At 43.0% G+C, this 15,941-nt stretch overlaps 1 protein-coding gene and 1 long non-coding RNA gene across 4 annotated transcripts in view; both read right to left on the bottom strand.

Moving 5' to 3' along the window:
• Window positions 1–336: 336 nt before the first annotated feature.
• LOC310699621 lies at window positions 337–4,939 on the bottom strand. Its single transcript, XR_014522164.1, has 2 exons — window positions 4,197–4,939; window positions 337–1,329 (listed from the first exon to the last, which is right to left on the bottom strand). It is a non-coding gene; the product is annotated as an uncharacterized lncRNA (long non-coding RNA).
• A 411-nt stretch (window positions 4,940–5,350) lies between these two features.
• Window positions 5,351–15,941, bottom strand: part of LOC310699586 (bMERB domain-containing protein 1-like) — a 41,829-nt gene continuing 31,238 nt past the window's right edge. For all 3 annotated transcript variants that reach the window (XM_083487733.1, XM_083487734.1, XM_083487732.1), the window contains 4 exons: window positions 10,710–10,783; window positions 8,592–8,706; window positions 7,702–7,775; window positions 5,351–6,670 (listed from right to left, as the gene is read on the bottom strand). In XM_083487733.1, the coding sequence (XP_083343859.1) occupies window positions 6,552–6,670; window positions 7,702–7,775; window positions 8,592–8,706; window positions 10,710–10,783 (382 nt within the window). In that variant the 3' untranslated portion in view covers window positions 5,351–6,551. The remainder of the gene's footprint in view (window positions 6,671–7,701; window positions 7,776–8,591; window positions 8,707–10,709; window positions 10,784–15,941) is intronic.

Here is a 15,941-nt window from a genome sequence, read left to right as displayed (position 1 = left end):
TCACTTTTTGTCTGAAAATGTCAAAGTTCTGCAATGCAGTTGTCCAGCTTTTCATCCTTCTAAAAGGGGTGGCGGCAATGGATCCCTTGTGAAATCACATCCCTTCTATAATGATAAAGGAATCTTGGATGCACTATCATGGGTAAGCAAAATAATATCTTAGTCCTGACACCATGGTGACAATAGCCTGGGAGTAACTTTGCTTGGGCACCCTTCAAAATCTGCAGTTTGAATAGATTGTTAAAAAAAAAATGGCAGAGAAAGACGGAGTGTGGGTGGAAGCTAAAATACACCCACAGTTTGCCTCACACTTACAGAAGGCCTCACAAATTGCAATATTTTGAAATGTGATTTATTGACTACATCAGGAACATGTCGACACTAATTCCAAAACCTTTTGTTGTTATATTAGCTTGTGGAGTGATGGAATGGAAATTAATATATATTTTCTGGCAGCTGGAGATACACATGGCAGATTGCTGAAGGCTGTTGTGCTGTGGTTTGATAAGGAATCCCCATAGAGAAAGCAGCAAGGCAGGCCAGAAGTTTCAGGACCACGGATAGCTCCAAGTGAGCAACTTGCTTCACCTAGACCTAAAGCACACAGAGGCCTTTAAAGCCAGACTAACTTTTCTAGGCTCTGTCACATAAGTTAGGAACATTGACTTTCCAGGTGTTGCTGAACTACAACTACCATTAGCATGTTCAATGAACAAGGGTGATGGGAGATGTCAAACAACAACATACTGAACGCCACAGCTTCCCCATTACTGCTCTATTCCAGGTTCTTAAAGGGCCAACTCTCTGGCCTGGAGGTGGGTAGTCCCCCTCTGTTCCATAGCCTCTCATCAGGTGTGTGCTTTGCCCTGCTGGAGTGGTGAGGTTCTGGGGGGAAGCATTTGGTACTTCACACTCAGGTGAGGGTCCTGGCTCAGGCCCTGATGGTACAGGTAGTTTTTCTAGGAACTCCTCTCTGACAGTCTCAGGCATGGTGCTCTCCTGCTCTTCAGCAGCACACTCAGAGCCCTGAACTTTTTAACTAGTGCCTCTGTAGCTGCTGAGTTGTATCCATTGAAGTTCCTCCCCTTCCATGGCTGCAATCACTTTCAATCACTTTGAACCACTCAGAGAGATCCTTCTCATTTTCAAACTGATGGTGTGGAAGAGGTGAACTGATACTGCTAAAAAATTGATTTAAAAATAAACAAATGCTTCTGTGGGGTGGGCGGGATGAATGACTCAGTCATTTAAGGGAACTGAGCTATGAGCCTGTGGCGAGAGAAAGTGGCATGGATGAACTGATATTGTTGCAGATGAAATCATGTCTGCCTATACCGAGATAGGAGGAGGAAAGGGAAGAAATGATTGTGTCTGCTATTAACTGATAGAACAATTATACACAATAATAGATCAAATTAACTGGAAGGTATCTGAAAGTAATATTTTCTAACCTCTTGTCTTTTAAGGGGTATGCAGGTATATCTGGGGATGTGTGGGAGATTTTATTGTTTTGCAGATTATTTTATTTTAGGTGTCTAGTGAGGGGTGATGGGAATGGGGAGCAGGGATGGGGATCATGGTGCTGTTTCACTTACATCCACTGAACAAAAGTGGTTTCCCACATATCAAACTTGACATACCCTCATCTGATGGAAAGAACCACGCTTGCCCATTAGGTTCATGGAGAGGGTAAGCTCAAAGGTGTTTTCAGTGATTTCCCATCAAGCAGCTCTTTGATGCCTGCCATCTTGACAGCCTGTGGGTGGCTTGTTTCAGCACCCCTTATGCACACTCAAGCCTGTAGCAGTTCTTGCAGAGACAAGGCTAAGGGTGGGGTCAAATCTCTTAACCTCTCCCTGCTGAGCCATCAGAATAGCTCAGAGCTTAGGATGGGGTCCCCACACACACCTGCACATTCCACAGTTCTTCCCTTGTCTGTGTTCACAACGACCACCATATTGGCAGTGTGTCCTGACTGCACACAGAAACACAGCCTGTTGTGGGGCTTTCTGTGTGTTATAGCAGCAGGAGGGGAACTGCTTCCCTGTGGCATCATTCATGGCCTGGCTGCCACACTCAGAAGCTGAGACCATGTGGCTTCTTCCCTCTCTGCCCTCAGTTCTAATTACCGTACTACGCTGGAAGCCAATTACTGCATAGGAAGGACAGGAGCAACTGGCCCTGCCCACATGGTGCAGAGCTGTTCAATGTTACAGCAGTGGTAGCTTCTTTAAAGGACTCAGGGCATATGTCTATGCAACAAATTTACATAAATTTGCATATGCACACACACACACACACACACACACAGAGAGAGAGAGAGAGAGAGAGAGAGAGAGAGAGAGAGAGAGAGAGAGAGATCCATCAGAGGAATGGGAAAGAGACCCAGGGTTTGGGGCAAAAGAACCAGGTTTTGAGCCCTGTGGCCCATCCACTAGCTAACGAAACCCTTGGATGTAGCCATGGAAAAGCCATTATAGCCTCTGCTATAATGAAAAGGGACCCATGAACAAGAAGCTTATTTCACCATTAGCAAATGGGTTTCACAAAGAAGTAAGGAGAAGTTAATGATTTCAGACACCTCCATGCAGACAGGCAAGTGCAACTCATAGCTTTTAATGAGGTTCTTAAATTGGGCCTCCGTCAAAGGGAGCTGACAGCAGTGCAACTTGATACAAACAGGTCCCAGAAGCTGGTACAGTATCTCATTATAAACCTAGATGTGATAATGGTTTATCGAGGGTGTAATGAGATTAAGGGCCACTATCTGAACGATAATCTTGGTAATTTGAATGCCCTTTTTACCCATTGTTGTCTTTTTAATTGTATGTATTGCTTGTTTTATGTTGCTATGGCCATTGGCTAATGCGAATAAAGTTTATCTATCTATCTATCAACCTAGATGTGAGCCAGATGTGTGTGAAAGTAGGCTGCAGTGTACAATTCCACTAGGAAATACATTCTTATGAAGGGCTTTGCTAGTGTAGAACTACTGCACTGCTCTTTGTGCTTCCTGGCACTGCAAATTCTGTTTTGTAAGGCTTCCCCTCTTTCTTTAAAGTAGGTGTGTGCCCATCTTTCAAAATTAACTGATACTATGAACGAGCATACCTCAGAAATTCCTGTTCTCACAATTGGGGAGCCTTACTTTTCCCACTCATACATAGCCATTTGGAGAGCAACCAAATATGATGCCCTTAAGCTAGGTGAGTTCAGGGATCAAACCCGCACCTTCCATTTCCCCATTCTTAACCCCAGGCCTCAATTAATTCAAAGCTGCATGTCGCTGCACAAAAGATAAAGCAGTACAAGGTGTGCATTTGAAAAGATGCCAATCCAAAAAAACTGCAACTCAGCACTGCGGATGAATTCACATTTATGGGGTCAGAGAAACGCAAGGCATTTGTGTCTTTTCCTTTGTGAGGTGGGGAAAGGGGTGGTTTCTGTTTATTCTGAAGGATTCACTAAATAGGTTCCTGCATTGCAGGGGGTTGGACTAGATGACCCTTGGGTCCCTTCCAACTCGACAGTTCTATGATTCTATGGTTTGTGGCAAAGCCACAGCCAAATCAAGGTTCTGGACAAGCCTTCTCTGAAAGAGACCTGTCAGGACTTAGAATAAGTGTATATATAAGACAGGCAGGCACATATAACTGGTACATGCCCATGTGTGGCCATCCCTTATGAAGATAGCATCCTGTGTGCCTTAGCCATTCCAAAAAGTAGCCTTTCTTCTTCTCCCCTCATCTCATCCTAATCACTTCCAATTCATCTCATTTGGACACTATGCTATTCACTTCTTGCAGCTGCGATTTTCATTTTCCTTCCTAGCTGGAGCACAAAGCCATTAGCACAGGTTTCTGATCTGAGCCTTTGATCCACATTAGCCCCCTGAGCTTGAATTCATTTTGTGAAGAAAGTAGTGTTTACAAAAGGGTGCGTACTACACCCATTAGCCATTGCTTACCGAGCTCATGTGACACCCACTTCCCTCCCAGCCTTGACCTCTGACCTTTGGGGTTTGATCTCTTAACCATTGCCAGATAGGGTGGCCATTTAAGCATCCCAAAATGCATCATCAAAAAGGAGAAAAGAGAACACAGATTTGCATAAAATGTGCATATGATCATTTATATGTATAGATGAAAGCTTAGAAATAATTACTGTTATTTAAATAGAAATACAATACATCTCACCATAGCAGGGAAGACTGTGGCGAGATGACCTGTGCCCATTTTGCTGCCCAGGCATTCCTTGTTCTTGGAGTTCTTTATCTTCAAACCTAACTTGGACCAGACAGCCTTCTAGATGTTGCTGAACTGTAGCTCTCATCATCCCTGGTCATTGGTCATGCTGGTTGGGCTGATGGGAGTTGTAGGTCAGCAGATTCTGGAGAGGTGAAAGTTCCCCCCCACTGGATATAGAGGATGCTTTCAAATAGAGGGCTGTCCTCTGATAGGCCTTCAAAAAGTAAGTCTATCCTATCCCCAAGCATGGCCACCCTAACTCCAAGCGTGTGAGAAACAATCCTGGATACCCCCCAGAAGCTATTCCACCAAGCTGGGAAATAGGAAATCAAAGGAGGACATAATGCTAAGGCAGAGGTCCCTGTGCTTCTCTGTCTAGCTGCAGCACTTCAGACATAGAAATGAATGCACAGAGATTCTGCAGCTGGGCTTCACTTCAAATTGACAGCCAAACAGACCTCCTCAATTTCAATTCATGGCCCGGTCCCTCTAACACAAGTGGCATTCGGTGTCATAAAGATGACAGCTTGGAAGACCAAGCTTTTGGCTTTTTCTGCCCCCGAGAGAAGTGCTCACTACTTGCCTTGGTGCCAGAAGCATGAGCAGTAGAGAGGAAGGCTGAAGCTCTCATGGATGCCTTGGCAATTTCCTGGAGACCTGTGGGAAAGTGACCTGGAGAAGAGAATGCTCTGGACAGCTCATTAGTATCTACATTGACCAGCAGTGGCTCTCTAGGGCATCGGTCAAGGAGTCTCTCCTAGCCCTCCCTGGAGGGATTGAAGCTGAGACCTTCTGCATGGTAAGCAGATATTCTACCAGTGAGCTACATCCCATCTCCTAGATTTGAAGTGTGAAAGTGCTCCAGTTTGACCAATTGGCGGTAGAATGAGGCATCTCAAGAGGAAGGGCCACAGAGTTCAAGGCAGGAAGCAGAGGGCACAAGAGCACTTTTCAAATATATAAATGGCTGCCATAAAACAGAGGAAGAGTGCAAGTTTGCAACTAAGGGAAAAGACAAGAAGCAGCAGGTGAAGGTTCAGTTGTAGCAAACGGATATGAAGTACATTTTTATGGATGGCTTTCTCATTATTATTTTTTAATAAAAAAAGATTGGGAACATACAGTAGATGCTGCTGTAGAAACCACCCCTAGAAATTTAAAGGAGGACACTGGATGTCCTGCTAGGGATGGTTTAGGAATCCATTGTTTCTGGGACTCTCCGGCTGCTTAATATGTGTCTTTTCCCTTATAGGGATGGGGGAAGTATGCATGTCAATATCTCTGCACACCATCCTATGTGAAGACCATGCTAGCACCTATTTTCCCAGAAGGTGTAGCTGACAGCAAAACAGACATGTGCGCATTCACACATGGTAGTCTCTCCTCTGCACATACTCCTTACACCCATTTTCACACACCGTTTGAAGCAGCATTTAATTAGCCACCCGTCTTTGCGCTGAACAAAATGAAGAATGAAGAGCTGATGATCGCTCTGAATGAGATTGCTGCTGGGCGGTAATTTAAGAATAAACTTAAACAGATTGCCATCATTCTGCACATGGAAGCGGCCGCAGAGATGATATGGTGAAAGGCTCAGTGCCCCACAGTTGCTAGGTAACTTCATGGCGGTTTCGATGTAACCTGCTAATCAGAGAAGGAATGAAGAGGAGCAACATCCACATTACTGAGAGGCCGGGGTTGTGTGTGAGAGAGACGGGGGGGGGGGGGAGTGTGCTGTATTAGTCCTGCTGATTCTTCTTGCTTTTAAACTATCAGAAGGGCTCGGTCCTTCCATATTGTTTGCGTCTGCATGTGTGTGCTTGTGTGCATTTGTTTGTGTGCACTTGGCAACAATATTTTTCTGCCTGAAACTTTTGGTTCACCACCCTGTAGCCAGCCTGCAAACAGTATCCTGACTGGGGGCTCCTGTTTCCCCCCTGCCTGCCCTGTTAAAGGGTAGGAAAAAGGCAGCAGGCTGAAATATTTGTCTGTGGTTTGGCCCTCCCATTTGGCAGCACGCATGCTGGCTCTCTGCTTATGATGCCCACCCTGACTGTGTGGGTTGGTTTTGGTCGGCAGGTGGGTGGATGCCGGCCCTGCCTTTGGGCCCCCGGCAGTTTCCACATGTGCTTGCAAGGTCCATGTCATCTGCAAAAGAATCCCTTGTCCCTGCTCCTCAAGCTTGTGACTCTGTATGAGTTGAATGGATCCAGTTGACCAGGGTGTGGGCGGGCAGGGTTTGCCCATGAATGTATTTTGCGTTTCGGGGTGGGTGGGGTGGGCAATATGGACAACAGCCACAGCCTACATGACCGAGCAGGTGAAGCCACAGCATTCCTTCAGGAGGGTGAGGCCTGTCTTTGTTACATATGGTGTAGAGGTTTGCTGTCCTCTTGAGGTCATCCTCTTTTCTTTTACTGGAGCTGTGAAGGAACAAACAGTTACTGCTATGGGAACAGGGGCTCATGCTCAGGCCCTATGATAGCCACCAATCTGCCTGAGGTAAGCAGGTGTCTGCATCTGGGATCCACACAACTCATATGGAAGGTGTGAGCTTTAAAGCTCGCCCATAACCAACCAGTGGAGGATTGTTCATATGAGCAAATGGGGCACTGCCCCACCAACCTCTGTCTGCCCTCAACCAGACCTCCACCTGTCTGCTTCCTTACAGCCAGTCCAGGACTTGAGTTGCCATTGGCTCTGGCTCCACCTACTGTTGACCTCCCTGCCTTCTGCCTTGCTAGTTCCAATAAGTGCCAACCACCATTGTAACCAAGTCATGTGTATATTTGTATATTGGGTGGCAGCAGCAAATCACAAAGGCACCAACCCTCCACTCCAAACTACACTCAGTGGGAACAGCTGCCAGCGCTGATAAGTATCTGTGCGTGCATATTTGCATTTTCAAACATAAACTTGCCACATTTACACTGGACTTTAATAAGATATACTAGTAAAAATAGTGGGCCACTCATTAAAAAAATTAAATAATTCAGGATCTTTTTGATTAAGAAGCAAGAAATAAAAATAATATACACAAATCATATAAGCAGCTGCTTCCTACATAGGTTAGCTATTTTCCAGTTGCAAACAACTTCTCTTCCTCCTTTTGGGCAGGGTGTGTGTGTGTCCTGGCTGATGGACATTATCCAGACTGCACGGGAACCTCTTCACACAAATGGCTTCCCTTCTGGAGCAGCATCTATGCACAATGGATTCAGCCATGCAAGATAGCAAAACCCAGATCTATGAATGCAAAAGAGCAAACAGTGCAGAATCATAACACCTAATCTAAATTATGCAAATTTGCATTATTTACACAGGTTCAACTTTTCTTGGTGCAATAGAGATAGAGAACAAGATAGAGATTGAGATATAGCATGGAGGAAACACAATCCTGTTCCTACATACACACAGCAGTGGAAAGGGAGGCTGCTCACTCCCAAGTACCTACTTGTTTTCGGAAGGCAGGTTTTGGAAATCCTGGTCTTCAAAAACTCTGCCATTTCTTTGTCTTCTTCTCGTTCTCTGTGGAAGGAGGAAATTGGTTACTATTCTGTGGATGAGATTTGCATCCCAGCAATAAGCAACCATTGCTTGGTGTGTGTGAAGGTATGGCTATAATCCAGATAGGTTAGAGTCAAGGTATCCTGAATTACTGTTCTTCAGATCTCGGTGAAGGACAAGGCTGCTTTTTTGTTCTTTCTTGGCTCCAGGGAATATTTGCTTTCAGAAAGAGTGGTGCTTCACTGACATGCACAGCTCCTTTCCCCTGCTTGTACCAGTACCCCAAGCCTTTGTTTCTTGCCCTTTATTAAAAAAACATTTTAAAATCTGCCTAGACTCCAGTATTGCAATACTGTCCAGAAGCAATGGTATAAATCTACAGATCAAAAAGGTTGATCATCCATGGAGACAATGATTTGAGTTTTTGGTGAGTGATGTAGAGTAAGCCCTGCCTCCACCTTTGCACCTTACCTTTGGAAAAGTCCCTTTAAAAAAACAACAACAATATGTGACAATGAATTTAACAGCACACACATTTACAATTGCCCTGTGTTGAACTGAGGAGGCAACAGAAGCAAAGTCTGCCTCCATACCCCAACCAAATAGTCTAGTGGATAAAATTGGCTTCAAATACTCGAGGTGACTCCAGGCCAGCTACCTTCACTCAGTCTCACCTACTTCACAGTGTTGTTGTGGGGATAAAATGGGATAACCCCTGGGTATGCTGACCTGGGCTTCTTGGAGGAAAGGTGGAAAACATATATGAACAGCACTGGGTGCATGCCAACACTGAGTTGGGGCTAGGAAACTGGCACAGCTGTTGGTATCCATGTGTACCTGAGCCTTTCAAACTCCACGTCATCCACCAGGAAATCTCGAGTCTCCACAAGTTTGTGAATCTGCTGCACTAGCTCCTCCTCCTGCTGCTTGTCTTCTTTAGATTTTTTATTTTCTGGAAAATAGGGGGAAACCCACAAAGCAATAGGTTAATGGCAGAGGAATAACAACAAATGGAGATATGTGGGTGTCCCCTGCCTGACACAGGGCCCTCTCAGTAGTGGCATCCTAGTGATGGAACACTTTCCTCAGAAAGGTTTGCCTGGCGCTTACCTTACTGTCCTATCAATGCCAGACAAATACCTTTTTGATTTTGTTTTCCTGAGCATCTTATACACAATGTTAATGTGTTTCTTGTGTTGCTGAATCAAAAGCTCAGTGGAGCTACTTCAACCTGTAGCTGAACTAGCAAAAAGGAAAGACAAATTCTGAAGCTTGTAGAGGTCGAAATGTGACAGTGGATCGGCCTCTCCACTCTTCCTTGACTTTAGACTGCTCTGTAATCAACTGATTCATAGAACTGTAGAATTGTAGAGTTGGAGTTCGTTTCTCCCTATCTTCCTGAGTCCATGCTTCTTCAAAGTACATGATCTCCTTGGTAGAGGCTATTCTCCAATTGGAGCGCTTGCAGGCCAGATCTCACTCACAGGATCGTCACCTTGTTGTGGTGAATGTGCTTGCACATTCCTATGTTCCTTGTGAGCAAAGCCGTCAGGAGTCTCATACTCCCAGTAGGGTCAGCCAAGGCGATAAGGTCAAAGGGGAGAAGCTAGACAAAGAATGATCCAAAAAGTCCTCAAGTGCAGAAGAGGTGGAACACAACAATGTTGTTATGTTACAATGGCTGTGAAGGAGGACGAGGACTACACAGATAAGAAACTACTGATCGTCATGAAACTCATGACCTCGGAATAGAGCCTGACTGCAAAGACTGTGCATTGATCAGCATGCACTGATCTCCACACATAGAACAAATTCATGCACAGGCATCTTCCAAAAACCCATCCACACAGTTTAAAATGCATAGATAATAAATAAATATAAAGTATGCACCCAACTGTTCCCCAGCAATGGATAAGCAGCATTTGAGTAGCCCCTCCACAAGGACAACTTGGCTTGCTGGTGGAGGTGGTTGAGGGGCAGGAGAAGCATTGTGCCAGGGCTGAAAGTCTCAGTGCTATGTAGTGGACAAGACCTGGAGGATGAAGACCCATGTTGTAGGGCACTGTAGTACAGACAGAGAGTGAGTTGGTACTGATCAAGCTGCACCATGAAGAAAAGGAGGATGCACTTTGGACTTGAGAAACTTTACCGTATTGAAACATTTGGGCTGTGGTTTAGGATACAAGGATTCCAGACAATGACTTTCAGGACCACCTTGCAGTCCTCTATCTAAACATCTCCAACCAAACATAGTGGTAGTTTCCACTGTGACCTCTTATGGGTGGTTGTAAATCTTTGTTCCTCCCCACAGGCTCTTTCATCCTCCCAAACTTTTCATGAAGGTTCTTCTACATTTTTTTCTAACCTTTATTCCCTTCTTAATGATAGCACCCCTTAACTGGGACTGGGTGTGACAGACAATGCTATGGGCAGTACCTATTTATAAAACTATTATTTCCCCCTGTGATAGTTGTGGCAGAATGGGTTTTATACCTCTTTAGTAAGTTTCACCTGTTCTGAGATGCCTGGGATACTCTTCCTGCCTTGCTTAACATTTAAAAATTCAGATTCCAAAGCTAGCCAAGCATCTCTGAGACAAGAAAAGTCTTAGGATAACTTTGCATTGGCCTGTTTAATTCACATTCCTTTTCAACAACCTCTCCTAGCTTAGTGACATTGGAGGCCAAGAGATCCTGTAAATGGCAAACCCCACTGGTGAATAGGGTAGGGGTGGGTAATCCACAACCCTCCAGATGTTATTGGACTCCAACTTCCATCAGCCCCATCCAACATGGCCAGTGGACAGGGGTGATGGGAGTTGTATTTGAGCAATAGCTGGAGGTCGCAAGCTCCTCATACCTCAGTACATGGGGATGGCACCATCAAAGCTTTATGGAAAACAAGATGCTAAGAAAACTCACTCCCTGGGAGAGTTGCCATGGGTTTGGGCCTTACCTGGCACTGCAATCAGCTTCTGCAACTCCTTTTTCAATCTGGTGATTTCCTTACAAAGCTGGATGTCATCCATCCTGAAAAGACAAGGGAGGGAGCCTCAATCCCTTGTCCACATGAGACCACAGAGACAAGTCACTTGAGCATCCCTTGCTGCAAATCCCAATCATTTACCTTTCAACATGCTGCTGGGAAGAACTCCAAGCTGGGTTGGACACATTTGGCTGAAACCAGTCGCTTGGGGCCTTTGATACCACCTTGCAACAGATTATATGTGGAATATTTCTTGTTTATCGTTTTCCACTTTCTAATCCATCACCTTTATTTTACACTTTAAAACTCTCTAGCTGCTCCACAACCTTTCTTCCAAATTAGTAAATTGCTACATGAGACAGATAAGTGAAGCAACATGTGTTTCTACATGCAGAATGCAACAAGGGATCATTTAAGGAGCTGTAGAAGACAACCCATCTCGGAAGGAGGGTTTACACTAGGGGCGTGCACATTTGCTTCAGACAAACCTTGAATCCTGAGCCAAATCAAGGAGATTTGAAGAGAACTGGGGCTCTTCTAAGGCGGGTGTCCAATGCAAGGTCACAGACTGAATCAGGCTGCTTCCAAAGCCTCTGGGATTGTCTTGGATATTTGGACATCCCAGGATACCTCTGGACACCTCCAGATTTGTCAGTATTATTACATCGCGTACCTGAACTTGTGTTCACATATCTAAAGTGGATTAAAGCACTTTTTCACCCTTGTGACAATGAAACACGACCAGAAAATTGCATTAGAATGTGTGGAATAATGACCAAATATTGTGCAAATGAACAGCTTGTATGGGTTTGCCCTTTCTTCTGAATAGGCATTTGTAGTGATTGGGCTTATAGTAGACTACGAGGGAGATCAAGCTCCAACATTGTAGCAAGGTATCATGAACCAATGGCAGGGACCAAGTGGTGGCACTAGAGGGAGAGATTTTCCCAGGAACACAGAACCTATTGCAAAAACTCAAGGGCAGCCTGCTATGAGAGCTTTGAACAAAGATGATCCAGTCTACAATCTTCTCTCAGCCATGAAACTGACTTACCTGTAGATGCCCTTCAGGCAAGTCACTGGCTTTCAGCCTAATCTGTCTTCAGGAATAAGAGGAGAAATCTGTACACTGAGGAGTGCGACAGAAATAATAAACTATAGATCTGCATCCCAGCAAATGGATTTGAATCAATGTTGCTCCTCTAATGACTCAGTTACAAGCTGAATAATTCCAGAGGATACTGTTCTCTAAATAGGCAACCCTATGATTTATCTTGGTCACCGGAGAAACCCTATGAGAATACAGCCAAATGGACTTCCGGTGGAGCGCGGAACCCGCTGCAGGCGAGGGTTTTTTCCGGAGGGAGAGCCCTAGCTTTTTGAGCCGAAAAAAGAGGTTTTTAGGGCGCAAAAACCTCTGGTTTTACCTCTGGAGGGTGTCTAGAGGTCCTGGTTCCCGGCGGTGCCTAGGAGCTGCCAGTTTCGGCCGTCAGGTAGCCTCCGTAAAAAGAGGAGAAGAGGTGAAGAGCGCGGCGTAAAAAGAGGTGAAGAGTACGGCGGAACGAACAGTAGGCGATCGGGTGACCATTGCAACGGCCAATAAGCGAAGCCCCGAGCCTGGGGGGGATAGCGCTCCGCTCTCGAAACAAAGAAATTCGGACACAAACATCTAAAACTGCTGAGCAGTAAGAACAAGGAAGTCTCCGAATTAACAAGAGAGGAGTCCGAGCTCAGCGGACGTCTGCTTTCGCCAAAAGACACAGGCTGTATGCAGAGCCTAAAAACGAAAGTAAGTTGCTGCTAGCGGCTACTCTTTTCGTTTTCCCTGTAACAATTTATCTCTGTGGACTAAGACAAGGAGAAGTAACTCTCTCCAAAGAAGAAAGGGGAACAGAAACTTTCGTGAATGGAACGGATTCCCAGTGTGGGCGAAGCATTGGAAAGATAAAGAGAACTGTATAAATACATCCCTGTGAGCTCTGTGAGTGACTAACTACAGCCAATAATTGGGAAACTGTGAGTGAAATTCAAGCTAAAGAAACCTCTGACGCCATATTAGGTTCAAGAGGTTCTTAGATGTTATACTAAATAACTTCCTAAGACATTTGCTTGGCTTTTTTTTTTTTTTCTTTTGGTTTTGATAAAGAAGGCTGGGTTTTGGGAATTAGCCAAAAAAAAAAAAAAATAACTTTTTTTTTTTGCATTTATCTACTTTCCTTGTTTGGGGCATTAAATTGGTGAAAATTGGACTTTAAAAAAAAAAATTTTTGCCGGAGCAAAGGAACCATTTTAGGATCTTCCTCTCTCCAGAACTTTCTTTAAGACCAGGTGGAGTCAGACTCCCTCTAGGGGCCTGAACTAAGTATTACTATTGAAAGCAGAAAACCTGTGTGGTAGCAAACCAAGACTGCGAAATAGAAAAGGCTTATCTTTAAAGTTCCCTCAACACCTAACGGGAAACCTCCTGGGATTATATACTATAGGAACCTATTTCCAAGGGGTAAATTTATTTTTAAGGGACAAATAAAAGATACTCTGGAATTGGGTCGTGAAATTTGAACTTGAATTTGAAATTGGAATATATTAGAACATATTTTGAAATTTAAATTTATTTGAAAGTACAGTCAGACGTTATATCTACCATCTACTATCTTTGTTCCTTGAAATTTGGATCTTGCCCCCATTATTTCTGCCTTCAGGAATATCTCAGGACTACCAAACTGAAGGGAAACTGTTAGTTTCTTCTTTGGAGCGTTTTTGGACCCTTAAAATATAAATCTCTGATTGGATTAGCCCGAACGGGGGCAAGAAGAACACGAAGAAACAACTAAAGCCTTCAAAATTCTAGTGGAAGACGGGACAATATTTTACATAAGACTTCGAGGAGGAACTGTTTGTAAATCATAATTCAATACTCTGTTTGGTATTGCTAATCTGCAACAGACATTCCAAATAGCATTTAAGGATAACACCAATTGTAACTGCAATTATTTAGAAACTGTTTAGAGATTGTATAACCTAATTTAGTATTTGATAATTGATATCTGATAGTTGGGGGAATGTCGCATACACAAAAAAAGGGGGCGGAGGGGGGGACCCCAACAGATAGAAGAGCTTCAAAACAGGAAGCAGAGTTTAAAACAGAAATATTGAGGATGTTTGCTGAAATTAAACAGAGTGAAAAGAACTTGGAGATAAAATTAGAACAGGTTGATAACAAAATTGGGAAAATGGACAAAAAGATTGAGGAGACAGTTAGTGAACTAAAGGGACAAATTAAAGAGGTCTCAAAGAGAGTGGATGAGGGTCTCAAAAAAACAAAACAAGAAATGAAAGAGATGAAACGGGAGGAAGAGAAGATAAAAAATGAGATTGCAGATCTAAACAGAATACAGGAAGAAATAAAAGATTCTATCGCAATGAATGAATTAAAACAGAGAGAAGTGAATCTGAGATTGAGGCAAATACCCGAAGTGCAGAATGAAAACATAAAAGAAAGATTGACAAGAGAGATTGCGCAGTGGATGGGGTTATCGGAGGAGGAAGTTGGGAGAACAATACAAAATGCTTTTAGAATGAAAATAAGATCAAGTAAAGCAAAAAAATTCCCAGGTGACTGTCTAATAACATTTAAAGATAGAGAGATGAGAAATCAGATTTTACAAAGAAATAGAGAGAAAAGACTTTATATTGATGGGAATTATATAATCATATTCAAAGATATCCCAATAAGACTGTTGAAACGAAGAGAATCTTATAAACCATTGGTGCAACTGCTCAAGAAAAATAAGATTGACTTTAGATGGGAATTTCCGGAAGGGGTTTCGTTTTTCTACAAAGGGGTAAAAAGAAGACTGATTAGCCCGGAGGAAATAGGGAAATTTACAAGGAGATATAAAGAGCTTCAAGTAGAAGAGGAAGAGGTCAAAGGGGCAGAAGGAGGATTAAACTTAAGGGAGGAATTCGAATCAAGAGAAGAAGAAGAACAGGTTGAGAGGGAATCAGAAGAAGAGGAAGAGGACGAGGTAGGAGAGGAGGTAGAAAGATTATAAGGTAAACTTAAATTTAAGCAGGTATAAGAAGAATGGCGTTAAAACTATGGAACTGGAATGTGAATGGAATGAATGATAAGAGAAAACGGAATAGGATTGAACATATGCTAAAAAAGAAAAATTTAGATATCATATGCTTACAAGAAACTCATGTGAATAAAAAACACAGGAAGATTCTAATAAACAAAAGGTTGGGAAATGAATTTGTATCCTCGGATAAAGAGAAAAAAAGAGGTGTTGTACTATACATTAAAAATAAAATTGAATCTCATCAATTATTTAAGGATGAAGAAGGCAGAATTATAATGGTTCAAATTAAGTGGCAAGGTGAAAAGCTGATAATTGTTGGGATCTACTCACCAAATGGGAGTAAGAAGGAGTTCTTTAGATTACTGGAGGAGAAATTACTTGAGTACATGGACCAAAAAATTATAATAATGGGAGATATGAACGGGGTGGTTTCATTAGAAATGGACAGACTGAGAAAAACGGAAAACAAGGAAGGAAAATTACCTAAAACGTTCTTTGCAATGACGAAGAATTGTAATTTAGTAGATATTTGGAGGCTCAGACATCCTCTGGAGAAGCAATTCACATACCACTCAGAATCAAATCAAACAATGTCAAGAATAGACCAAATCTGGGTATCAAATGAGTTAACTCCGAGAATTCAAAAAATAGAAATACAGGCTAAGGTGATTTCAGACCACAACCCAATAGAACTGGAGTTAAAAGGCTTTGAAGAGCGAACGTTTAGGTGGAGGTTGAATGATAATATATGGGATGATCAAAAATTCGTAGAAAAAGCACAAAAAAAATCTATCAAATTACTTCAGAGACAATATGGATAAAGGGACAAAAATGAGTGTGGTATGGGATGCGAGTAAGGCGGTGATGAGGGGCCTCTGTATTCAGCAGAATGCATGGAAAAGAAACAATAAGGAAAAAAAGACAAAGGAGATCTTAGAACAGATTATGTGTAGGGAACAAAAATTGATTAAAAAACCTAATAACGAGAAGATAATACAGGAAATAAAGATTCTTCAAACTCAGTTTGCGATGCTAATAAATAAAGAGGTTGAGTGGAATATTAAAAGGTTAAGGCAAAAAAATTTTGAGTTTGCAAATAAATCTGGAAAATGGCTTGCTT

Source organism: Podarcis liolepis (genome assembly GCF_965112155.1).
Source record: "Podarcis liolepis genome assembly, chromosome: 2".
Taxonomy (NCBI): Eukaryota; Metazoa; Chordata; class Lepidosauria; order Squamata; family Lacertidae; genus Podarcis; species Podarcis liolepis.
Note: the sequence above shows the minus strand (reverse complement) of the source record. Positions and strands in the feature narration are given on the sequence as shown.